Source organism: Octopus bimaculoides, chromosome 25, assembly GCF_046866305.1.
Source record: "Octopus bimaculoides isolate indiv1 chromosome 25, ASM4686630v1, whole genome shotgun sequence".
Lineage (NCBI taxonomy): Eukaryota > Metazoa > Mollusca > Cephalopoda > Octopoda > Octopodidae > Octopus > Octopus bimaculoides.
The window spans coordinates 13,850,758-13,876,982 of NC_142952.1; the positions used below are offsets into that span (position 1 = coordinate 13,850,758).

Below are 26,225 nucleotides of genomic sequence, written 5' to 3' on the forward strand. Positions count from 1 at the left end.
GACATGACTATTTTTCCCAGTGGATGTAATATTGGGCTACCTCCTTGATTTTAGACCAAGAGAGACCGATTGTTTTCGCTTCGTCTTTCAGACATCCTGTCCAGGTCTTCTTCAGGTTACCAGCCTAACATTTGTCTTGCAATGTTGCATGGATGTAATACTGTGTTAGATATGTTAATGTAAGACATATAAAGATGTAGATAAAATGAATTAGTGAGTGCACAGTTTTGATTAATATTTAATGCTTTGTCGACTTGCAATCTGTATCACAGCCAACTTATTTGGGCATTAACAATGAATAAAAACAGATGCATAATACAGGGTATGTTTAAGTTGTTTTGTAGACAACCTTTCCAGTGCTGGTGACACAATAAATTGCACCTCGTCCATGTTGTTACGTGTTTGGTGATAGGAAGAAAACTCACAAGTAAAAACCACGCAAAATAAAACAATGAAGTCAGCTGGTTTTTCTTGGTGAGTGTATGTGTCAGCTGACCTAATACTGCAACAAGTGGCAAAAATTCTGTCACAACATGCCAACCCATGCCAGCTTGGGAAAGTAGATGTAAAATTGCTTTCAACTTTTGGCACAAGGCCAGCAGTTCGGAGGAGGGATAAGTCGATTAGATTGATCCCAGTGCTCAGCTGGTACTTATTTTATTGACCCTAAAAAAATGAAAGGCAAAGCTGACCTTGGCAGAATTTGAACTCATAAAAATGGACAAAATACTACTAAACATTTTGCCTGGTATGCTAACAATTCTGCCAGCTCGCCACCAAAGGTAGATGTAAAATTTTGATAATTCACAATGGTAATTGGTCTGAGACATGTTAATGCATTCGTATAAACTAGATTAGTATTTCTTGTGTAAAGCTTAAACCTTTAACATTCATAATACTAATGGTACAAGATGTGGTCATGTCATCATTATAATTCAACATCCACCTTCCATGCTGGCAAGGGTCAGATGGTTTAACAGGAGCTGTCAAGTCCTAAGAGTGCACCAAGCTCTACTGTCTGTTTTGGCATGGTTTCCATGGATGGATGTCCTCCTTAATGCCAACTAATTTACAGAGTGTAATGGGTGGTTTTTATGTGGCACCATCATCAGTGAAGTCACCAAGCAACCTGCAAGACAAGGCCCCTCAACAAAGGGGTGAGTAGTATTGATGGAGGTGGCTTTGTGCCAGGCAATGCAAGGTTGAAGTATGAATACAGAGACAGAAACTGATATAAACTGTATAAAGTTAAGAAGTGCATCTTGTTTAAGGTTGTGTTCATTACACTAATTGTGTTAAAAATGATGATATATTTATAGTTGATTGCTGCTTCTAGGCCAGAGTTTCCCAAAATACCTTTTAATAAAATTTAATAAAAATATATTCTACAAAAAAATGCTATTCACCATTTTCAAAATAAAGTTATATATTTCTTTGTTTTTTTTTTATATCAATAAATTCTCTCTTGAAAACAATTTTAATGTCCCATTAAAATTAGGGTGGAGGTGGTAGAGGGGTTGTTGCTAAAATATAGATTCTGTTTGAACTACAGTACCTGCCTAAGACTTGACCGATTTATTTGACAATGTTGGATATTTAATTTTTGATTCTGTGTTAGATAAAGAATTTTCATTTGAGTCCAAATTTAATAAAAGAAATAGAAACATTTTCTGAATTTTATCAAATATGATAAAAAATGTATAAAAATGCATGCACAAATATCTATCTGTCTGTCTGTCTGTCTGTCTGTCTATCTATCTATCTATCTATCTATCTATACACACATGCATACATACATACATACAGTTTCCAATGAAAGAAAATTAGGTTTGCAATAAGAGAAAATAAGATGGAAAAATCTGATACCATTTTGCCAAGGAGTTTCACACAACACAACAAAATCAACAATGTTGTGTTCCATTTCAAGCACTGTAATACTTTTTCCATTCATCACTGTAATACTAGGTGTACGTCCCACTTTGTCATAGGGCATTCCACCGGAGAAAATAATCAGTGGTTCACTGCAAATATATCAGAAAAAAAAAAGCAATTATTTAAGCAGAAAGGTAGAAATAATTAAAACAAAACTATGTATAAAACTTGCCTATAAAAAGATATGCAAGTAATTTTTATTGAATGAATGCATGAAGATTTATATTTTGTGATTGCACTTTTGGTCTTACTGTCCCACACTCACACTTCCTTTTTACACCAAGCTTGCAATGTAAACAGACATCATAAACTTGGTATTGTTTCTATTTTTTATGTATTACATCTCAAATTGCTTTTCCTTCTATTCAATAAAGGATATAAACTGAAACATTAGAAACTCTTCTGTTCCTTTCATTAGCACATTATTTTCATTGTACATATTTTGGTTGTTGTTATTTTGTTTCATATTTCTAGCAAGACTCTTTATTTCATATTGCTCCAGTCCACTCAGCTGGCAAAGATGATCAGCACCTGTAATTTGAAGGGCCAGCCATGTCACATTCTGAATCTCCTAGATAACTACATTAAGAGTATGCATGTCAGTGGAGTGCTCAGCCACTTGTACATTAATTTCATGAATAGGCTGTTCCATTGATTAGATCAACTGGAACCTGTATCTTTGTAACTGACAGTGCCAGTACTTCTTCAGTCCTGAATGAGCAGACCTACGAGCAAAGGTATTCCATTTGTGACCATCCCACTTTTTCCCTAAGCCTACATTATCCAGTATGATCTTTTCTTGACAGATTTAGCATCTGATCACCTCAGTATGAAAACAGGGAAATGACTAAGATGATAATGATAATCACACGGACATAAGTTATGTAGCATAGACAGCAAAATATTGACTAATCAGCAAATGAAAAATATATTTTAGATAAATTTATTTTTATCTAGTTAAAGATAACGAAGATGTGTTTATGTCTAATATAAACATGTCAGCTTATTTCTGTGTTAAATATAGAATATAAGATGTAAACACTGAAGTTTGTTAGTTTTACAAAATCAGATGGAATTGCGAAAATATTTTTTCCACAACAAGCATACTAACTACACCTATACTTCGCCTAGCCAGACCAGGCCCTCCAACCAAGCATATTGTATGAAGACATTGCTACAGTACAGCAGTACAGTGCTATTCTGATGCCCTAATGTGGATAGCAGACTTGAAATTACAAATCATAGTGATTTATTGCTGAAACTAACAAAATTGTCTCCTCAAATTAAGGAAATCTACCATAATCACCAGGCACAAGGCTCTCATTAAAGTGATTCAGTTTTTTTTCATTAGTAAGTTACTGGTAGATTCTTTTGTATTAAATAATTGTAATAAAATATTAAAAATAAAGTTGTTTTTTACCAACCACTTGTGGGTGATACATTTTTCTGAAAAGTTACAGTGGAGCCTGGGGGGAAAATAGGTTGGGGAAACACTGTTGTAGAGAATAAGAGCAGGAGTATAAAGAATTAAAACAGACCATTGATATAATACTGTCTTTTTCTCACTGCATGATTATTTTAAATTAGCTTTTTCCATATGCAATGCATGGCATTATATGTTAACACTAACTTTGCTTTTCTGAAGAGGTTTAATAATACTGAAACACAGAGTTGTCTTCCATATTTGCTGAAATGTTTACATGGCCTTAACTAAGGAGAGAGATGTAGAACTGAGATGGCTGAGTGGATAAAAGTACAAGACTACTTGCTCATGGATCATAGATAATTCCATTGCTTTTGGGTAGAACACTATTCTATATTATCTCTCTCTCTCTCTCTCTGTTCCTCCTATTTGTCAGGAAAAGATCACCTAGTATGTTCTTTGAAATAGACTTGTGTCGTACCTAAGGAGTGGAGTAGGGGGTTTATTATTTAATGCCAAGAACACCAGAATTAGGTTTTACCTCTTAAAAACAAAACAAAAATAAAAGAAAGAACCACTAATTCAGAAGTTAGTTGGGAGTTACGAGAATCCCATGATGGTTCTTGTTGTTGTTTAATACTATGCCAGCTCCAACTGAGCAGACCTATAAGCAAAGGTATTCCATATGTGACCATCTCACCTTTTTCCTTATATGTAGGGAACCTAAGCCCATATTATCCAACATGATAGAAATTTAGCAGCTATTTCTTGAATGTTGAGTGGGCTTTGTAGAGGCACCCCACACTCTTGAAAGCCCCACAGGGAGATAGTTATACAATCATTCCTTCTATGCAATTTTCACACTAACTTTTCCATGTCAATGTGAAGCTTCTGTTAATTTAGGATTTATGCTTAATTTTCTGCAGTTGTTTTTTTTTAAATCAGAGGATTTTCTTGAGAGAATGCTGACAGAATTGGCCCAACCCAGAAAAATGAAAAACCATAAAGAATAAAGACAGACAACAAGCTGTGAGAATCGGTAACAATGAGGTGGGAGACACTGAAGAATTTGTTTACTTTAGGGTGACAGTGAAGAAAGACGGAAGGGAAAGGAGGTTTTAAAGAAACAGAATATCCAAAGCCTGGAGAGCATTCTACAATCTAACAAGGTATGGAGAAGCAAAGGCATATGGCACAAAATGAAGCTGAAGTTGTCCAAGACAATGGACCAACCAGTATTACTCTACAAATGTGAAAACCGGAAAGTAACAAAAATGGAAGGAAAAAACTTCTAATTCAAATGCTTAAGAAGAATACTTGACATCAAGTGGCTGCAAAGAGTCCAAAAAGGACACAATTGAGATGACAAAGAGCATCAACAGGATTAGTGACGAAATAAGATGCAAATGCTGAAACTGGATTGGACATGTCCTCAGACAAGATTGGAAAAGTGATTGTATGGTGGAGCTAAAGTGGCAGTTGTACAACCTATCCATTATTGTTTATTCTCAAATCAGCTCTGATCAAGATCTTAAATCTATGATAAAGAACATTCCAGAAGTGACCATTCCATCATTTGTTTTTATATCAGAAACTGTCCCTATTCTCCCTAGGGAGCATAGGGCCAGTTTCCCAGTTTCTTTGGTGTATATATTCCTCCCTGTATGGGATGCTAGTCTGTTGCAGGAGTAATCATTTTTACCAGCTGAGTAAACTAGAGCAATATGAAATGAAGTGTTTTGCTCAAGAACACAATGCATTGCCTGGTTCAGGAATTGAAACCACAATCTTATGATCATGAGTCCAACACGCTACACTAACCCATGTGCCTCTACACTGGACTAATCATCACCATCATCATTTAATATCTGTTGTCCACGCTGGTATGAGATGGATGGTTTGACCAGGGCTGGTAAGCTGGAAGGCTGCACCAGACTCCAGTCTGATTTGGCATGGTTTTCTACAGCTGGAGTCCTTCCTAACACCAACCATTCTGAGAGTGTAATGGGTGCTTTTACGTGTCATCAGTATGGGTACCATTTGTGTGACACCAGTATCTGCCATGACTGCAATTTTGCTTGGCTTGATGAGTCTTCTCAAGCATGATCAGCTCTGATCGAGTAAATCTTAAATCTACGATGGACATTCAAGTTAAGTAACCACATGGGAATGGTTGCACTTGCCTGTTGCACAGACATAAATCAAGGGCGTCCTTCCCACAACTAACAACTCAGGCTGTGTGTTTACAAGTTGTGACATGAAATAAACAGACAAGCAAGGAGCTTGTCCATTGTCTTGGTGTCCATCTGTTGTTCTTTCAAGAAGCCAACCTAAGACAAAATGGTGAGATTATTTCACTTGATAGCTGGGGCCTACATGGCCAAGACTGGCCAGAGACAGACAGTGGTGGTAGGAGTTCAGGGAGGGGTTCCTCTTTCAGGAGTGACAAAACCCTGGATAAGGATAAGAATGCAAGGCATTGTGGTTTGATTTATGTCACCTAGATTATCTGAAACAGGCAGAGTTATTCGTTCAAAGGTAAGTTTACTGCAGTAGAGTTCACCACCATCAATTCACTGGGAGGAAAGTTTACTGCCAGGAAGGTTTCCCCAGTATACCCATAATATTTCACCATTAATAGTTAAAACTATTTTATTGAAAAAAAACCCCCCAAAAAACCGGTGAATTGATGATGGTGAACTTTCCCTGCAGTGAAATGACAACAGCGAATTTACCAGATATAGAGTTATTTCACTTGTTTGGATGGATGGGTGGGCGTGAATATGAGTGTGCACAACATAATTGTTGCAATAGTAAGATTTGAACTAAGGAACATGTGATTTAGAAAATTAACCAGACAACCATAGTGCTTCTTGAAACAATAGTAATCACTCAGGCTCAAGTGTGGCTGTGTGGTAAAAAGTTTGCTCCTCCACAGTATGGCACCTTTTGAAAGTGTCTTCTACTATTGCCCTGGACCAACCAAAGCCTTGTGATTGGATTTGGCAGAGGGAAACTGAAAGCAGTCCATCATATATATACATGTGTGTGTCCCTACGCCACTGCTTTACAACCAGTGTTGGTTTACATCCCCTCTAATTTAGTTGGTTGGCAAAAAAAAAAGAAAAAAAGACTATTAGAATAAGCACCAGGCTTATAAAAGAAAATCCTCCCAAAACATAATAATAGGGTCAATTTGTTTGACTAAATCCTTCAAAGTGGTGTCCTAGCATGACAGCAGTCTAATGACTGAAACATGCAAGAAAAAGATAAAAAGATATACACGACAATGGTAATTATGAAATACATATGCAATAAATGCAAACTGAAGTAATGTACTCGTTGCACCTAACAAATAAGCAGAAACAAATTTCACACACATTAACTGTTAGAGATCGTCTGTCGCCTTCACAGACAAACATGAATGATAATCAGAGATCCTATCAGAACAGCAATCTACTTCTTTCTGGTTTTTTCTTTCTTTTTTTTTTTGTCCAAATAATTAAAAGATATAAAATAAACCAATAGAAAGTTTATTTCCGTTGTTTGGATGGCTCCCACTGGTTTTGAAAATTCTACGAGGAAGCTGGAATTATTTCTGGAATAAGGAATGGCATTTTACTTTACTAGAATCACTGCATAGATGTTAGACTCTAGTTTAGAACAACTATTTTATATTTGGTGGGGGTTTCAACATTTGTCTTCCTGTTTGCCTATGTATAGAACACAAAAACAGATTATCCACATTAAAATTATCTTCTAGAATAAAGGTTAATATAGTTATTATTGATTTTTTTTCCATGCTATGATGGATGGATGGTATTCATCTTCAGCATGGCATTTCTCTACCATAAAGCTGTGCTGATTTGCAGCAGAGAAAACAGAACTCATGTCATAGCTTAAATAAGCTATCATGTAAACGAGTGCATCACAACACATATTGTTAAATCTAAATATGATATCTGTAAAATTGTTCACGATAAGACATTAAAAGAATATATGAAACTACTACTACTACTAGTACTAATAATAATAATGGTAAACAATAAATGTATATTTTTAAAGGAAATATTAGGAATAAACTGAGTAAACATCCACTACTTAGAGAAAATGATAGAGAAAAAATTATTGATTTTATGCTAGTTCAGAAAAAGGGATTAGCTTAGAACTTCTCAGGCTTGAGAAGTAGAGGAATGGAGATCAAATTGGCTGCTCTCTACTTCAAAACATGGTGAATTAATCACAGAACATTGGATTTAAAACATCAATGCCATTGGTGGTGGTTGTGATGTTAGAGGGTGATGGTAGTGGTAGTGGAGATAGAGGTGTTAGAGGTGGGGGCTGTGCAGTTTTTAAGTTATGCTACTCATTTGAAAGTAGAGAAGCAGCTGCTTTCATGTTCCGCTCCACTCATGCAAGACTTAAGAGTTGCTATATGAGATACACTAAATGTTACTAGACAACATGTATGATGTGCCCCCCCCCCTACACGAGATATGCCACATGTGATACATCATATAACATATGCTACCACAGTAAGCAACATGTTACTACATGAGCTGTTTTATGACATGTTAACACAGGATGTGTTATACTACATGTGAGGCATTGTATGATGTTATTACACATTAAACGAAATAAAGTGATGAGATGGCAGATGTGTAACCAGACTAGGCAAAATGTCCAGCAGCATTTCACTAAGGTAATATTCATACAATAAAAATAGAAATATATGATCATCATCTTAGGATGAAAATAGCTCAAGAACCTTATGATTAATATTCCTGTAGCACAAGGAAGACAAAATATCTCTTAGCTTCTGGTCTTCTCAACATCAATGACACTGTAGTTTTATTTTTAGCTAACTATTCTAGCAGTGGGTATGTGGGTACTTTGAAAATACCTCATGGAGTGATGACTTTGCCCTGCATAGCTATGGGTTGCTCTTAGACAAGGCATAGCACCCGTTCAGCCTCCCTATCAGGGATATGGTAAAGTCATGGGACTTCAGCATGGCAGATTGTGAAGCGGTAGTAGAAGGGCTCAGCTGAGTCAATGGTGCTTCTTACATAGCTGTTGAGTGGAGGAATCCTAGAAGATCGTTGGTCAGGATCACCAAACTCTACGAAGAGAGTAACTGCAATGTATCATAGGGATGGTGTCTATGGTTGTGTAATCAGCTAATGAAAGATACGCTATGACTTAAGCTCCCAATTCAAATTCATAATAATGGAATTGGATGGTGACAGTCATGGGAATCTTGAAAGCAATGCAACAAAAGAAGATTATAGTTTGCTTAGGAAAGAGAAGAAACAAAGTTAAATACAGGGGTGGACAAAAGTAGATGTACAATTGTTTAATGTGAGTGGAATGTTCTTTTCATTTCTCTACTTTTAATATCTGAAATTAGGAATAATTATTTTATCATAGAAAGAATTAGTCAAAAAGAAAAAAAAAGAGAGAAATGAAAAGAACACTCCACTCACGTTAGGCAACTGTGTACCTACTTTTGTCCACCTCTGTATGAATCCAAAAACTTCATGTGCCATGCCTACAGACATAACATTTGTGGACCTCCATGCTCTTCTGTCCCACACCAAAATGGCATATTATTGAGAAGCAAAGGGATAAGGTCATTGAGAATCTTCTCTCTTTATCTTTCCTTGTATCTTCTTCCATTCAGTTTCCTGGTTGTCATCACATGCTCTAAATTTTTTCTTCCCATTTAGTGTCTGGAGGTTGTTATCTTTTCTTTATGTTGTTGAGAAGCATCCTGGTGGTCTTCACTTGTCACTTTATCTACATAGAATATCTTTCGTGTTCTTCAAAGGGACCACCACTCAGCAGCACTAATAAACTTTTGCATTTGTTTTGTCGATGCTCCAGATCACAGAACAATATGTAAGGATGGGTTCCATGTATGCACTCATGACAATTTTCTTCATTTTTATTGTACGTTCAAGAACACAGGAGAGAAAAGATGCCAATGGAATATGAACACATCTTTTATCTTTTACTTGTTTCAATCAGTGGACTGCTGCCATGCTATGGCACCACTTCAAAGGGTTTAGTTGAACAAATCAATCCCAGTACTATTTTTGCTGAAGCACTAACTTACAGGGACATAAGCAAATCAACACCAATTGTCAAGCAGTGGTGGGGGACAATCACAAATACACACACATATATATAAATAATACACATATGCATACATACAAAGGGCTTCTTTACTCAATGACCTCATCACTTTGCTTTAGAAAGACTATCCAAGTAAAAGACACTTGCCCAAGGTGGCATGCAGTAGGACTGAACTTGGAACTATGTGGCTGGGAAGCAAACTTCTTATCACACAGCTGCACTATATAATTTGAACAAGTGTCTCAATGAGTTAAACTTCTCACTTATGTAAAACAGAAAATTAAAGCTTCACTTCTTTGATGGAAGACTTTTAGATGAAAACTGTTGGTTGATCAGAAAAATAAAATAATTTACTGATTTTTTTTTTTTTTCCTTTTACCATTATTACAGGAACTACTGATTGACATATTTTGTTATTAGTTCTGAGCAATGTGATATTATCTTAAAGTCACTGAGCTATTAAATATTAGTGGAAAAAATAATTAATTGAAAACAGTAAAAAAAAAAACAAAGAATAAAACATTTTGTTTTTTGGTAATTTTGATTTAATTTTCCATGTCAAACAGAAACAATCGAAGGTCCGTTACATAGAATTATTATTTTTCACAATCTAATATCTTAAATATTCTAGAATCTTTCACAACTTGATGGCAGATATCAAAGTTATTCTATCCTCAAAATAAAAATAGACAAAATTAAAAAAAAAAAAAAAAATTGTCCATTTACTGTATAGTTTTATTTTATCAGATTTAATCAAAATGACCAGAATTTTACCAATTTCCATTTTAATAGAATTATTCTGTTTATTTATTTTATATTTTTGTCTTTTAAATTATGATTTCATTAAATGTTAGCCTGGTAGTTGTATCTTTTTTCTTTCTACTTGCTGTTCTAACAATATTTACAACAGAGGTCATAAACACATTCAAGTCCTTCATTGCTCCATCTACTTACCGATCTATGTATCTAACTCTCTACCTGTCTATGTATCTAACTCTCTACCTATCTGTGTACCTATTTGTCTGTCTGTCTATCTAATTATTTACCTATCTATCATTTCTGATTGACTATTTAATTATCTACCTATCTGCCTTCTCTGTCTGTCTATCTATCTAATTATCTACCTGTCTGTCATCTCTGTTTCTATCTGTCTAATTATCTACCTGTCTGCTTTCTCCATCTGTCTATCTATCTAATTATCTACCTGCCTGTCTTCTGTCTATCTATCTAATTATCTACCTGTTTGTCTTCTGTCTATCTATCTAATTATTTACCTGTCTGTCTTCTGTCTATCTATCTAATTATCTACCTGTCTGTCTTCTGTCTGTCTATCTAATTATCTACCTGTCTGTCTTCTATCTGTCTATCTAATTATTTACCTGTCTGTCTTCTGTCTATCTATCTAATTATCTACCTGGTTGTCTTCTATCTGTCTATCTAATTATCTACCTCTCTGTCTTCTCTATCAGCCTATCTATCTAATTATCTATCTATCTGCCTGCCTATCTTTCTATCTGCCTGTCTATCTCTCTATCTTCCTGTCTCTATCTATCTATCTATCTATCTATCTATCTATCTATCTATCTATCTATCTATCTATCTACGTATCTATCTATCTATCTATCTTCTCTGTCTACGTATCTATCTATCTATCTATCTATCTATCTATCTATCTATCTATCTATCTATCTATCTATCTGTCTACGTATCTATCTATCTATCTATCTATCCATCTACTTAGGTGTCTATCCACCTACCTATGCATTTGCCAATATCAAAATCAATCTAGGCAAAATACCAGAAATTTTGAGGGGAGTAGTAGTTGATACCTTTGACTCCAGTACTAGATTGGTATTTATTTTATTGATCCCAGAGGGAAGAAAAACAAAGCTGACCTCAGTGGGATTTGAACTCAAATAAAAGGAGTCAGATAAAAATAGCACAAAGAATTTTCTCTGATGCTCTAAGAATTCTTCCAGCTTGCTGCCTTTACTTTTCGAGATAATAATGTTATGAGAGAGAGACAGAGAGAAGGAGAGATAAGTTAAAGAGGGAGAAGGAGTCAAGGAGATTACATCATCAACATCATCATCAAACATCTGTTTTCCTTGCTGGCATGGGTAAGACAATTTGACAAGAACTGGCAAGTTGGCTTTGGCATGGTTTCTATGGCTGGATGACCTTCCTAATGCCAACCACTTTACAGAAAATATTGGGTGGTTTTTATGTGGTACCAGCAACAGGTAAGTCACCAAGTAACTAGCAGGACAAGACCCCTCAACTGCAGGGTGGGAAGTAGTATTGAGGGGCAGAGAAAGTGCCTTGCATCATAAGAGGATAGAAAGAGGAGAAAAAGAGAGAAGAGAAAAAGAGAAAGAGGAAAGAGAGAGAAGGGAGATAGATAAAAGAGAAAGGGAGATAGATAAAAGAGAAAGAGAGAGAGAGGAGAAAAGGAGAGAAAGAGAGAAGAGAAGAAAAAGAGAAGAGAAAGAGAGAGGAGAGAAAGAGAAAGAAGAGAAGAGGGAAAAAGAGAGAAAAGAGAAGAGAGAAAAAGAAAGAGAGAGAGAGAGAGAGAGAGAGAGGAGAGAAAGATGATGTGATAGGGTTTGGGCAGGGAGCCGTACACCTAAGTTTCAGGGATTGGAGTGGATAAGTAGGTGGATGACTTCACATGATTTTGAAAGGAGGGTGAGAGCTAGAAGTGTGGTGGGAGGATGTAATGAATGGGCACTGAATGCAATAAATAAGATGGTTTAGAAATATATATTTCTGAAAACAAACCAAAAAAGAAAAAAAAAATCAACGAGAAACCATTTGGTAAAAAGAAAGAACCTCTATTTTCCATGCTGGCATGGGTTGGATGGTTTGACTAGATTTGGCAATTTGGAGAGCTGCACCAGGCTCCAGTCTGTTTTTTGGCTTAGCTTCTACAACTGGATGCCCTTCCTAATGCGAACCGCTCCATAGAATGTACTGAGTGTCTTTTATATGTCACTGGCATGGGCACCCTTTATGTGTCACTGGCACAGGTGCCTTTTGCATGTCACCGACACTAGTCACGACCATGATTTCATTTAGCTTAACACGTCTTCTCAAGCACAGCAAATCACCAAAACTCTTGGTCACTTGTCATTGCTGCTGTGAGACTCAACGGCAGAAGATCATGTGTTGAGTAAAATTGATTTTAAAATAATAATAATAATCATACTAATAATGATAATAATAAAAAAGAATAAAATAAAACCTTAAACTATGGAGGAATTTCTGAAATTGTATTTATAAGAATTCCTAATTCAAAAGGATGATAAAAGTTGTCTATCTGAAATAGGCTTCTAATAAGATCTGATAGTTCCAGAATTTCACCGGCTTAAGCTAAATATGATTTAAAGTTAGCAAAATTCTCTAAATAAATATTTTATTTGTTTGTTTATTGTAATGTAAGAGATAATGGTAAGAACGGCTATTAAAAACCATGTATCTGCATGTGGCTATATAATGTAGCAGGCTGACATGTTTTGCTTTTCTTTTTGGATAATAATATTATCGTCACATTTAATTTGTTAGTTGTGATTGTACAGGGGGGGGGGGAATGGTGTAAGTGAAGTTAGTGATAGAAGTGGTGGTGAAGAGAGAGAGAGAGAGAGAGAGAGAGAAACGATTACAGGGGGAGGGGGAGGAGAAAGAGGTTGCAGTGGTAGGGGAAAGTGAGAGTTTAGTAATAAACACAGATAAAAGTTTTTGGTGATGTGATGATGCAGAGGGTGTGAGAGAGAGAGAAAGAGAAAGGAGAGGATGACTGGAAAGAGATGTATAACATATGATAGAGAGAGACCAAGCAGGTAAAAAGACTATATATTTACAGGAGAGAGAGAAAGGGAGGAGATTTGAACAACTAAACCAAAGTTAAAAAGTAAGATTTTTAGGTGTTATTTTAAGCATTAAAATAATGTGGAATCTATTTCGAAATGTTATTTTTACATTAACAACAATTATGTATCAGTAACAATAGCAAACATATTGTGGAGGACATGTCTACACTGTACAATGTGGAAATAATGTATTGGTGTAGAGATATGGTGGTCAAAGTAGACAGATTGCATTTTGTAGGCATGCAGTGTGTATCTTTGTCATATAGTGTATAATGCCATATATATATACATATATATATTTATTTATGGGTTTCAGCCAAGTGGTTGTGGTCAAGCTGGAGCACCACCGTGATTTTCCGTCTTTATGCTGTGCTCTCTTCACGTTCCTTGCATGGCTCTTCTCCTCCACCTGATATAGTCCAATCAAGAGTTTTGATGACACATCTGGTGTATAAGAGAATTTGACATCGCTGCCCTAAACTGTGTCTCATTTCGAGCCATTGGTTTGTCTGGTATCGAAGAGAGGAAAGCGTTGAGTTTTGTTTTGAAGACCTCTATATCCATGTCCTGCAGGTCTCTCAAATGTTTTGGCAGGACATTAAAGAGCTGAGGTTCTCTGAATCCGAGGCTGTTGCAGTACCTTGTTCTTATGTATATATATATATATATATATATATATATAAATTCTATAATTATAAGCATAATTATAATTAGGGTTCAGCAAATTGCTTCACCACATACTGAAATTTAGAAATAGCAGTTAAATACTATTCCTCTACCATAAGATATCACACAGACAGCAATACTCTCAATTCATGTGTATATATATATATATATATATATATACAGACACACACATGAAGACAACAATATAAATAAAGAGATAAAACTCCTTATGTTATATTTATACTTGAATGTTAATCATCTGAAAATCTGTCTTTGCCTTTTCTTTGTTTACAAGTATACATGTATGTATATTCTGTATATCAAACCCAAAGACTTTATCTGTTTATTTGCATCATTGTCTCTATATCTGCTCATTTGAATTCTCCTTATAGCCACCCTGTACTCTACTGACTTGATCCTTGGTAAAGATTTTGGAGTCTAAGTTCAAATCCTTGGAGTGCTACAAAGTGTTTTCTATATAGAGATTCTCTTGATCTCATCTGTTGAATTTGTATATACACATACACCCATGATGGGCTTCTTTCAATTTCCATCTACCAAATCCACCCACAAGGCTTTGGTCATCCTGAGGCTGTAGTAGAAGACAATTGCCTAAGGTGCCAAACAGTGGGACCGAACCCAAAACCATGTAGTTGGGAAGCAAACTTCTTACCTCACAACCATGCCTACACCTATTACATAAGAGTCTAAAACAATTCACAAAAGCATTGTACATGCCATCAGGTTACATTCAATTTCAAGTTGAGGCTGTTGTTTAGTTCCATGATATTAGTGTTAGCCTGAATATGAGGGAAATATACCGTCCTTCTGGCTGATTTTTGGGGGGTAAGTTAGCCAAGAGAGACAAAGTAATAGTGGTCATAATATTTGTGGGCATTTCTCTCAGTCTGAAGAATGGTAGACAAAATGTAGGTAGAGTAGGGACTGGAGTTCTGGTCTAAATCATTGCTAACAATACCCATCAATCAGGTGGTGGAGTTACATCGAGTGTCTTGTTAGGCTAACCACCCAAGGAGCAGATGGAGGTGTCAAGCTAACCACCCGAACTAAAAGTAACCCAATGGGCAGACAGAGGTTGTGTAGTGTCAAACCAGGCAGCATTTTAAGCTTTGCAAATAACATTCCCGGATGGCCATGTCTATTTCAATGACTGCATGTAGGATATGAACCAAAGACCCATCAGCTTGCAGTTGAACACCTTACCCACTTAGCCACTCTACCACTGCCACAGCTGCCACCACTTTTGTTTTGCAAAGACAGGAAGGCTGATATCAAAATGCTGTAAGTTGTGAAAGAGATGACAGAGGACCGATATATGTGGTGCATCATGTACTTGAGAAGACCTGCCCACCACAACAGAATTGAGATCCTAAAACTAAGGTGTCACATAAAAAGAATTGGTGTGGGTGCTGGTGCCATGTAAAAAGCACCCAGTACACTCTGTAAAGAGGTTGGTGTTAGGAAAAGCATCCAGCTGTAGAAATCAAGTCAAAACAGACTAGAGAACCTGATGCTGTCCCTGGGCCTTGCCATTTCCAGTCAAACCCTCCAACCCATACCAGCATGGAAAACAGATGTTAAATGTTGATGATGATGATGATGGAACACATCATGTTTGTTGAGAACTGTCACACTTCATTCTTGACTCTATTTTAACACACACACACACACACACAAAGAAAAGAGAAAAAAAAGATGTCCTCTTATATCTTACATCCTGTATATTTCCAGAATCAAGACATAAAATAAATATTCTATTTATTTTTAATACTATTTACAATAACTCGTCTCTCTCTCTCTCTCTCTCTCTCTCTTATAGAAAGATTTAACAAACAATCAATGTCGAGCTCAAGCTATTTGCCTCCAGCCTGTGTGTTCTATTTGTAAATATCTTCACTACTTATATGAATCATGTTATTACAACTGGATCCATTTATAAATATGGCAATATTTAAAAATGGAGCAGATATCTCAACAGTATATTCATCCTCTTGCTTAACATTCTACCATTCTAAAGTCTAAAGAAGCTTTTCTTTTTGACAGATAATATTACTTCAGCTTCTGTACTTGGTTTGCTTTACATAATATCATACCTGTGCATGTATGTATGTGCATGTATGTGAGTGTATACACATACACACAGACAAACAGACATATATGCATGTGTGTGGTGTGTGTATATATATATATATATATATATATATATATATATATATATGTGTGTGTGTGTGTGTATATATATATATATATATATATATATATGCACATATGTATATATGTGTAAATATATGTATATGAATATATATATATATGCATATGTATATATATATATATGTATATATATATATATATATATATATATATATATGTGTGTGTGTGTGTGTGTGTGTGTGTGTGCATGTATACATATGTTTAGTCAACATAGAATTAAATCTTTTGTTAAAACATCAAGTTTTTCTGTTAGACTTTCATCATTCTGCTCCGCTTTATTGATTAACGCTAAAAGTTATGAAAATATTTTCTAGAATGTGTGTGTGTGTGTGTGTGTGTGTGTGTGTGTGTGTGTGTGTGTGTGAGAGAGAGATGAAGGGGAATCTAGAAGAAGATGGAGGGGAAAGGGGAGACAGAGGGACGGAAGAGTGGGAGGGAGAGGGAGGGGAAGAGGAGAGAGAGATGGCAAAGAGAGAGGAGAGATATAGAGGAAAGAAAAAAGATAAAGGAGGTACAGATATGGAAATGTGTTAAGTGATATATGTGAGAGAGAAGGCAGTAAGTTGGCAGAAATGTTAGCATGCTGGGCAAAATGCTTGGCAGTATTTCGTCTGTTTTTATAGTCTGAGTTCAAATTCCGCCAGGGTTGACTTTGCCTTTCATCCTTCCGGAGTCGATAAATTAAGTACCAGTTGTGTGCTGGTGTCGATCTAATCGACTGGCTCCCTCCCCCAAAATTTCAGGCCTTGTGCCTAGAGTAAAAAAAGATATATCTGAGAGAGAGAGAGAGTGTGAGAGCGAGAAGGGTAGAGTGGAGAATAATTAAGGTACCTTGAACGAGTTATCAAATACTTCATTTAGGGTAGGTACCTCAAGTGTGGTACCTGAGGGTATTGAGAGTGTCTCAGTGGGAATCTATTTGTTCCTTCCTGTACCTTTTAAAGTGATCATAAGGTTGCGAGTTCGATTCCTGGTGGCACATTGTATCCTTGAGCAAGACACTTTATTTCACGTTGCTCTAGTTCACTCAGCTGGCAAAAATGAGGAGTACTTTTATTTCAAAGGGCCAGCCTTGTCACATTCTGTGTCATGCTGAATCTCCCTGAGAACAATGTTAAGGGTACGTGTGCCTGTGAAGTGCTCAGCCATTTGCATGTTAAATTCATGAGTGGGCTGTTCTGTTGATTGGATCAACTGGAACCTTTGTTGTCATAAGTGACAGAGTGCTGATCTAAGTCTTCCAACAAGACAACCATCATTATGTGTCCAACTAAATGTAAATGAAGTGAAGATTACACTACTTTGGGGGAAAGACATAACTGGTTTTTTCCTTGATTTGGATGAGGAATTTAATCAACTGAGCCACTTGTTCATTGAATCAGTGTTTATGTGGTTGAATATTTCACAGACATATATACCCTTAATGTAACTCTCAGGTGGACTCAGTATGACACTGTGTGTGACAAGGCTATAATTTAATTACAGGTACAATGTATCTAACAAGCGTGTACATAGTTTCAATGAAGCAAATTTCTCTCCCAAGGCTTGGGTTGACCTGAAACTGTGTTAAATGTCTCTGGCCTAAGAATGCAATGCAGGGAGACTGAACCTGGGACCTCTTGATTGCAAAGCAAACTTCTTAATGATTTAGCTATGCTGCATCTAATTGGGATTGCAGAGTGGTTGGTGTTAGGAAGGGTATCCAGCCGTAAAATCCCTATCAAAACAGACACAGTATCCTAGGGTAGTTTTTTTTACCTGGCTGGCTCCTGTCAACCATCCTACCCACAATGTATGGAAGATGGATGTTAAATGATGATGATAATGATGATGATTAAAAACAGTCGCAAACAGTAGAAGCACTGCAAAAGTGATAAATGTTTCACTAGTCTGAAGTGTATAGTTCAATCCCTATTACAACAATTCCTACCTTCACACAACAGTTGAAGTTTCCTGGTATTGTTACATGAAGAGGAAGTCTTCAGACAAGCAACAACAATAGAAACCGATAAGAAGTTAAGCTTGCTCAAAGAATATATTTCTATTCATTGGATGTAATTGTAGCTATCATGAAGATATAAACAGATTGTCGGGGGAAGAAGACAAAATTCAACATGGAACTTGAGCCTTTTGCAAGAAGATATAGAAGTAAGGTGAAGGCATGACTGTGTGGTAAGAGGCTTGCTTTCCAACCACATAGTTCTGGATTTTTACCTTGGGGAAGTATCTTCTACAAACCCTTGGACTGACCAAAGCCTTGTGAGTGGATTTGGCAGACAGAAACTGAAAGAAGCCCATTGTGTCTGTGTTTGTTCCCTACCACTACTTGACAACTGGTGTTGGTGTGTTTACATCCTCATATCTTAGTAGTTTGGTAAGGCAAAAGAGACTGATAGAATAAGTACCAGACTTAAAAAAAAAAAAAATAAGGACTGGGGTTGAACCATTTGACTACAAATTCTTCAAGGCAATGCCCAAGCATGGCCAGTCTAATGACTGAATCAAGTAAATGATAAACAGTAAAAAAAACCCCAACAAAGTCCCATATGGGATGTGACCCCGTTTTCTTGAAAAAAAAAACCCCCGATAAAGTAAAATTATATAAAATAAGTTCCTAGTCAGATTTGACCATTCCTCTGTAATTAATTTCCAGGTTTTTGTTTCAATAAAATTTCCTTTTGACTAAAATGATTTTGTTGGACCGAGACTCTTAGCAAAAATGTTAATCACAGTTCAATGAAGATCGGCTTAAAACAGCATCATCTTAGTTTTTGTTTCTGATGTACATGACGGAATCCATTGGTGTATGAGGGATTTAAGAAGGGCATGAAATCTACCAGCAAAGGGGGAGGAGGGAAGAAGAAGAAGAGAGATACAGAGAAAGAGAAACTAAATGGTATTTGATCAAAGAGAAAAAAAAAACAATATGGTTTGAGTAACTCCTCAAAAAGTCAGGCTTGGAAGAAGAGAAGAGTTAGAAGTTGGAAAGGAATTTGTTAGTTGTAACAATGTATGAAAGATATTCTCATCAAGAGACAATATTTCAGAAGTGGTCTTAATACCCACATCAAAGATGATGATGATGATGATGATGATGATGATGATGATGATGATGATGATGATGGTCATCATCGTTATCATCATCATATCTGTAAAATTGTATTATTTGGTTTTCAGACAGTATTACTTCGACTGAATGGATTGAAGTAATTCTCTGCAAGTTCCTAGCTAATACTCTCTCTGTTTCTCATACACACACACGTACATATATATATATATATATATATATATATATATATATATATAGACAAATCAAAAATAAAACAAAAAACAGGAAAAAATCATCAACAAAAGTCAATTAGATGTACACAGTGAATATATTAGAATGACATTCAGTGAAACTTTTAGATGGTAAAACAGGAGTGGAAATAATGTTTTGAGCATGACTCTTTGTCGGATACAGGGAAAAGTCCAGAGAAGAGGAAAACAGGAAGGACCAAATAATCTGAGGAAAGTATGTGTATTGTTACATATACATGTATGTATGTGTATATGTATGTATGTATATCTGTTTATCTTTCTATTTATATATCTAATATATAACCTTTCTCTCTCTCTCTCTCAAATCACTGTATTGACCTGACTTTAGGATGTTATACAGCACTGGTTACAAGTGCTTCCTCACATGATTATAGCTTTTGAATGATGTCACCCCACTGGCTATGTGGTCAGGTCAACATGCCCTCCCTGAACAGGATGCCAGTTTGTCACAGAGCCACCCATTTACGGTTGAGTGAACTGGAGCAATTAGAAACGAAGTGCTCTATTCAAGAACACAATGCAGCACTAAACTGGGAATCAAAACGACGATCTCACAATCATAAATGCAACACAACTCACACACACACAATCATGGCAAAAAGTTTGGAACATAGGTCTGTGAATTAGAATTTTTATATTAAATGGTCAAAGTGATATTTAATTTGTAATATATTATTACTACTTAAAGTAATATGGTGGGTATACATTTTCTTTTTTTTTGCTTGTTTCAGTCATTTGACTGTGGCCATGCTGGAGCATTGCCTTTAGTCGAGGAAATCGACCCCAGGACATATTCTTTGTAAGCCTAGTACTTATTCTGTCGGTCACTTTTGCCAAACCGCTAAGTTACGGGGACCTAAGCACACCAGCAATCAGTTGTCAAGCGATGTTGGGGGGACAAACACAGACACACAAACATACACACATATATATATACATATACATATATATATGCCAGGCTTCTTTCAGTTTCCGTCTACCAAATCCACTCACAAGGCTTTGGTCGGCCCGAGGCTATAGTAGAAGACACTTGCCCAAGGTGCCACACAGTGGGACTAAACCCAGAACTATGTGGTTGGTAAGCAAGCTACTTACCACACAGCCACTCCACAATTTAAATTAAAAAAAAACATTACAGACTTCTGGCCATGACTATATGTATATGTGTGTGTGTGTGTGTGTATATATATATATATATATATATATATATATATGCGCATATATATATATATATATATATATATGCGCATATATCCATACACATATATATGTATATGTTATTCCTGATTTCATGACAGGTAAAAACATTTAAAGATTCTAAATAATTGTACCCAATTTAACATTGTATGGTGAGGACGACACCGATATTTCTTTTTCAGTGTTTCTCTCTGACACCCAAATTAGTTTCCAACAGGAATTACATTCATGTCAAATCTTAGCAAACTGTTCTTAATTTCCCGTTTTCTTTATATTTTAATTTTCTAGTGGGAAACAAACAAAAATAACAATAAGATCCCCCCCCCCAAAAAAAAACAAAAAACAACAGAAACCCAAGAACTTAACTAAAACTAAACAAATACACCCCCCCCAAAACAAAACAAGCTCTAATTTCTGTTTCTGCATTATGACAGATCTCCAGATATTCAAATTAAGAATTGTTTTTGCTGAAGTGACAACTCAATCACTTCTCAGCATGTATCATTTTCTCTATTCAATACACAACTAAGATGGACTTAGCAAACTTAATATAAAACAATAAATAAATTTTAAAAAAACACAAAAGAAAAGAAAGAAAGAAAAAACACAGCAATATAATATATGGAATGTTGTTTCTAGTGAGTTAGATGGTAATGGTTGATAAGAATGAATATGGTTTCAGCTCTTTGGTGAGAATAACGATAATAGACTACCTAATTGCAGACTGCTGTGAAAATATCAATTACTTAGAAGTAGTAGCCAGTGTTTTGTGTTAAGTTAGGTCATTAACTGCCATCTATCTGTAGTTGAGTCTATGTAAAGCAGAACTAATGACATGAGACAAAAACGAAAATAACATACACAAAAAAAAACAAGCAAAACAGAGAAGAAAAACAACAGCTAAAAGCATCAACCACAAGTCAATGGAATGATTTATTGGGGGAGGAGAGAAGGACAGAGAAATAAATAAATAAATATATAACTGTCTACAAATACGGTTTGTTGCCAACTTGAGAAGAAATCATTGAAAACTTATAGAAATGATATAGAAATATTTCTGTTCAGCTTGTGAAAATAATATAAAAAGCAATGGACATATCTAATCAGCTTTGATTTGCATTAATCTAATAATCAACTAATTTAATTAGGAGATTTACCATCTGACAACATGTGTGTGTGTGTGTGTGTGTGTATGGCTATTGGTAGTTGTCAAAGAAACAGAACTGAAATAATATGAAGGTAAATAAATAACTTCGTGTGATTGCCGTTTGAAGAATCGTCCTTAAAATCACAATAATTTTGAGGTAAAAACAGATTTTAAATATAGAAATATATTTAGAAAGTTTCTACAGAAAATTCCTGTTAATCATAATATAAGTATCTAATGAAGATTCTAAGTCTCTCTTTTTTTTTTTTTGTGCTGGCCACTGTCATGACAATTCTGTTTACTGAGAAAAAGAACAAAACTATGCACAGCCACAAAAAGCTTGGACATTTTTTCACAATGACATCCATGAAATAAAAATACGAAACCAGTAACCAGCATACACAGTTTTTACTACAAGAGCACATCAAAGAAAGGGACTTGGTAAAGTACTACCACCATATATATACCTATATATGTTGCATCTCATGGAAGAGATGACAAATGACTGAAACTTTTAGCGATTTGCTGTGCTTCAGGAGACACATCAAGCCATGTGAAATTGGAGTAATGACCAGTGCTGGTGACATGTAAAAGCAGCTGTGCTGGTGATACATAATAGACACCTGATACACTCTGCAGAATGGTTGGCATTTGGAAGAGCTTTGGCCACAGAAACCAAGCCAAAACAAAACTGGAGTCTGGTGTAGTTCTCCAGTTTTTCAGCCACAGTAAAATAATCTTACCCATGTCAGCATGGAAAACAGACAATGGATGATGATGATGATGATGGTTTATATCAGTGGTTCTCAACCTGGGGTCCGTGAACCCCTGGTGGTCTGCAAAGGTAGTATTGGGGGTTCATGAACTAAACTCAAAATTTCATGTATACATAAGGATAAGCATATTAAAAGCGGTCCATGGGAAAACTCATTTAAATAAGAAGGTTGGGAACCACTGTGAAAAGGTCTATTTTTATTATTTTACTCGTTTCAGTCATTTGACTGCGGCCATGCTGGAGCACTGCCTTAAAGAGGTTTTTGCCAAAGAAACTGACCCCAGGACATCTTCTTTGCAAGCCTAGTACTTACTCTATCAGTGTCTTTTGCTGAAGTTCTAATTTATGAGGACATAAACACATCAACATTGGTTATCAAGCGATGGTGGCAGGGACAAACACAAAGTCACACACACATAAATATATACATATACATATATATCATAGGTTTCTTTCAGTTTCCATCCGTCAGATCCACTCACAAGGCTTTGGTTGGCCTGAGGCTATAGCAGAAGACACTTGTTCAAGGTGCCATGCAGTGAAACTGAACCCAGAATCATGTAGTTTGGAAGCAAGCTTCTTACCTCACCATCATGCCTGTGCTTCTATATATATATATATATATATATATATATATATTCTCTTTTGGCACCAGGACATTTGCTCTTGACTGATAACCCTTAATCTAACCTCTCTTCCCTCTTTCTTTCTTTCTGTCTTTCTCTTATCTTTTATCTCTGACCATCAATTCAAAGAAATAATTTAACATGGAGTTGTACATTGATTGTTTTATGACCTTAAGGCCTATGAAATCTGGCTAAACCTTGGTATATCTTCACTCCCTTTATTGATGCTGAAATGAGAGATCAATCCACATTCCACATCTGGGTATTTTTTCTTTGAACTAAATTTTGAAGTTCTAATTCACCTGAAGAAATGCATCTGAAACAATTGTAGTGAGCCTTTAACCCATTTGTGTTCTTATTTTATATTATATATATATATATATATATATATATATATATAGTATATGTGTGTGTGTATGAGAGAGAGAGAGAGAGAGAGAGAGAGAGAGAGTGGGTTGAGCTAAGTAATATATTGATGCTTTACTCAATCCGGGGAGTGTCACCAGTTTCATAGATGAGGATGTTTGCAAGAATCTCTTACTCCCAACATTTTGACAATGTCTGTAGATTAACCTGGTAACTGTTAATCATCCTGTATTTTGAACATTTCCTGCAGTTATTTGCACGAGAAGATGCACTGACATGTTTTGCTTAATTTGTGTTCTTGAATAGTTCTGAGGCATGATTTTCTTAAACAACACCTGGAAAATCATTAAAAGATCTTATTATTGCTCAACTTGTTCCCATGTTGATGGTGCCACCTCACACTTTTTCCCACCTATATAATGATTTGAAAACAACCGCTGCTAAATCTCATTACTTTTCTCATCTTGGTGAGATATCTATTAAGAAAGAAACTAAATGGTTTCTTAATTGAACCATCAGTGTCACCATGGTATGCACAAATGGCATGAAATAGTTAGAATCAGTGGCAAGAATCATTGTTATTGATTACTCACAAACAATAAATCATTACTGATTTTTAGAGGCCTGTCCACTCCCTACGATTGAAGATCTCTTACCCTTTATTCTACAGCAAACTGCACCTGAAATTGGCATATCAAATTCCACTCCACAATGACAGTGAGAGATACATTGCATTTCAAGCTGATGTTACTCTTTGATGTCATTAAAGCTGTAAGTACTTTTCAAAGAGTGATGGATGGTATAATTATCAACATTAACATCAAAGGGGTTCAAGTCTATCATAATGTCATTATCATTGATAAAACTATTGAGGAGCATGACAGGAATTTAGCTCAATGTATTTCAGAGATTCAGTGACACTGACTACCAACAAATGTCTTCATCAAACATCTATTTGTTATCTAGGACACAAAATAGAAAATAATTCTCTGCAAGTTGATTTAATGATTAACAAATACTTAGTAATAATAAAAATAACTATGACTGTTATACGGTTTGCTTAGTTACACCTCTAAATCGGTGTCTACTTTCTCAGATTTGGCAGAGTTTCTACAGCTGGATGGCCTTGTTTGTTTGTTTGTTTGTATGTATGTATGCTGGTAGTAGCTTTACAAAGTCCATTTCTTTGATGTTCCAGTACATATTGAAACTGATGTGCCTAGAACTACAATTTTGGGTACTATTTCTAAGTGTAATAATAAACCTGTGACATTTTTTTTGCCCTGAATGAAATCTCTAATCAATTAAAAATGAAGCTACGGCCGTCATAGAAAGTGTTAGGAAATGGCAAATATTATACTGCAAGACTATTAAACTTTCATTATTGTTCATCAGTGGGATAGACTTTACCTGAATGCCTATTTGAATCTGGAGAAATTTTGTTAAGACAGTTTAACTTCAACAATAAATATGAGCCAAAGGCCCTAAAATGTTAACTAATTGACACAGTTCAATTCCTCAAGAAAGAATAACTTCTTCAAGAAATCAGTCAAAGCCTGGTTCCACTGAAGAGAGTTCTATTGGTGATTGTTGCAAAGTTGATTTGTTAAAGAATTTGGAAACAAGCAATCTCTGGTTGCTAATGGTTATTCTGCCAATGATTCTCACAATGACATGTTGACAAGTTAGGCTTAATCAAAATGTGTGGGAGCAATCCAGCACTTATTTGGTTATTGAAGAGGAAATCATGGCACCACAATGTGGAATTCCTCAAAATTCAACAAGAAAATGGAAAAGACAGAACAGATTAAATCCTCAAAGAATTGGTGAATGCTATAAAATCATCATTGCTATTTCTATAGGTGCATTATGGTTTACTTTAGTTGCAAAACTGGCACCAGCCATTTGCAATAAAAATGGACATATTTACACTTGTGATTCAAATACTCAAGTTGAACATTTCAGCTGAACAAAATGGTATGATTCTTGTCTTGTCACAGTGCATATACATATAACCAGTCAACAATATACTTACCCTCCTCGCACTGATTTCCATTCTATTTTTTTAATTGGTTTACATGGTTCAAGTTTTCCATCTTTTCCAGGTTTTGCTGAAAAATAAGAAACAAGAAAAAAAAATACAGTGTAAGAGAAGAAAGAATGATATTGTTGAATAGATTTCCAAAGAATACTTTAAAATATTCTTAAAAAAACTATTTGAAACAAATATATATATAAAACAAATTTCACTTCCTAAGTTTTATTTTAATCATATAATACAGAGAAAAACATTTGCAATATTTTAGTTAAAACTTTTAGAACCTTTTCAAACAAAATTCATGCAGCTGTTATTTCACTTAAAAAAAAGGGACAAACATGTTTTGCTTTTAAAAATGTGTCAATAAAATTCATTTTCTATCAGCCATCAACAACAAACATGAAGACAGCAAAGAAGGTGCCATGATGGGTCTCGTTGAAAAGGAGTGATTGGTGGAGAGAGTAGAATACCATTTGGATACAGGGTGAGGCTAGA

The 26,225-nt window shown here is 35.6% G+C and overlaps 1 protein-coding gene across 14 annotated transcripts in view; it reads right to left on the reverse strand.

Moving 5' to 3' along the window:
* The window catches only part of LOC106876481 (syntaxin-binding protein 5), a 435,422-nt gene that overhangs the window by 155,584 nt on the left and 253,613 nt on the right, over nt 1-26,225 (reverse strand). For all 14 annotated transcript variants that reach the window (XM_089341867.1, XM_089341861.1, XM_089341866.1 and 11 more), the window contains exons 8-9: nt 25,728-25,803; nt 1,867-2,021 (exon numbers count right to left, since the gene is read on the reverse strand). In XM_089341867.1, coding sequence (XP_089197993.1) covers nt 1,867-2,021; nt 25,728-25,803 — 231 coding nt within the window. The remainder of the gene's footprint in view (nt 1-1,866; nt 2,022-25,727; nt 25,804-26,225) is intronic.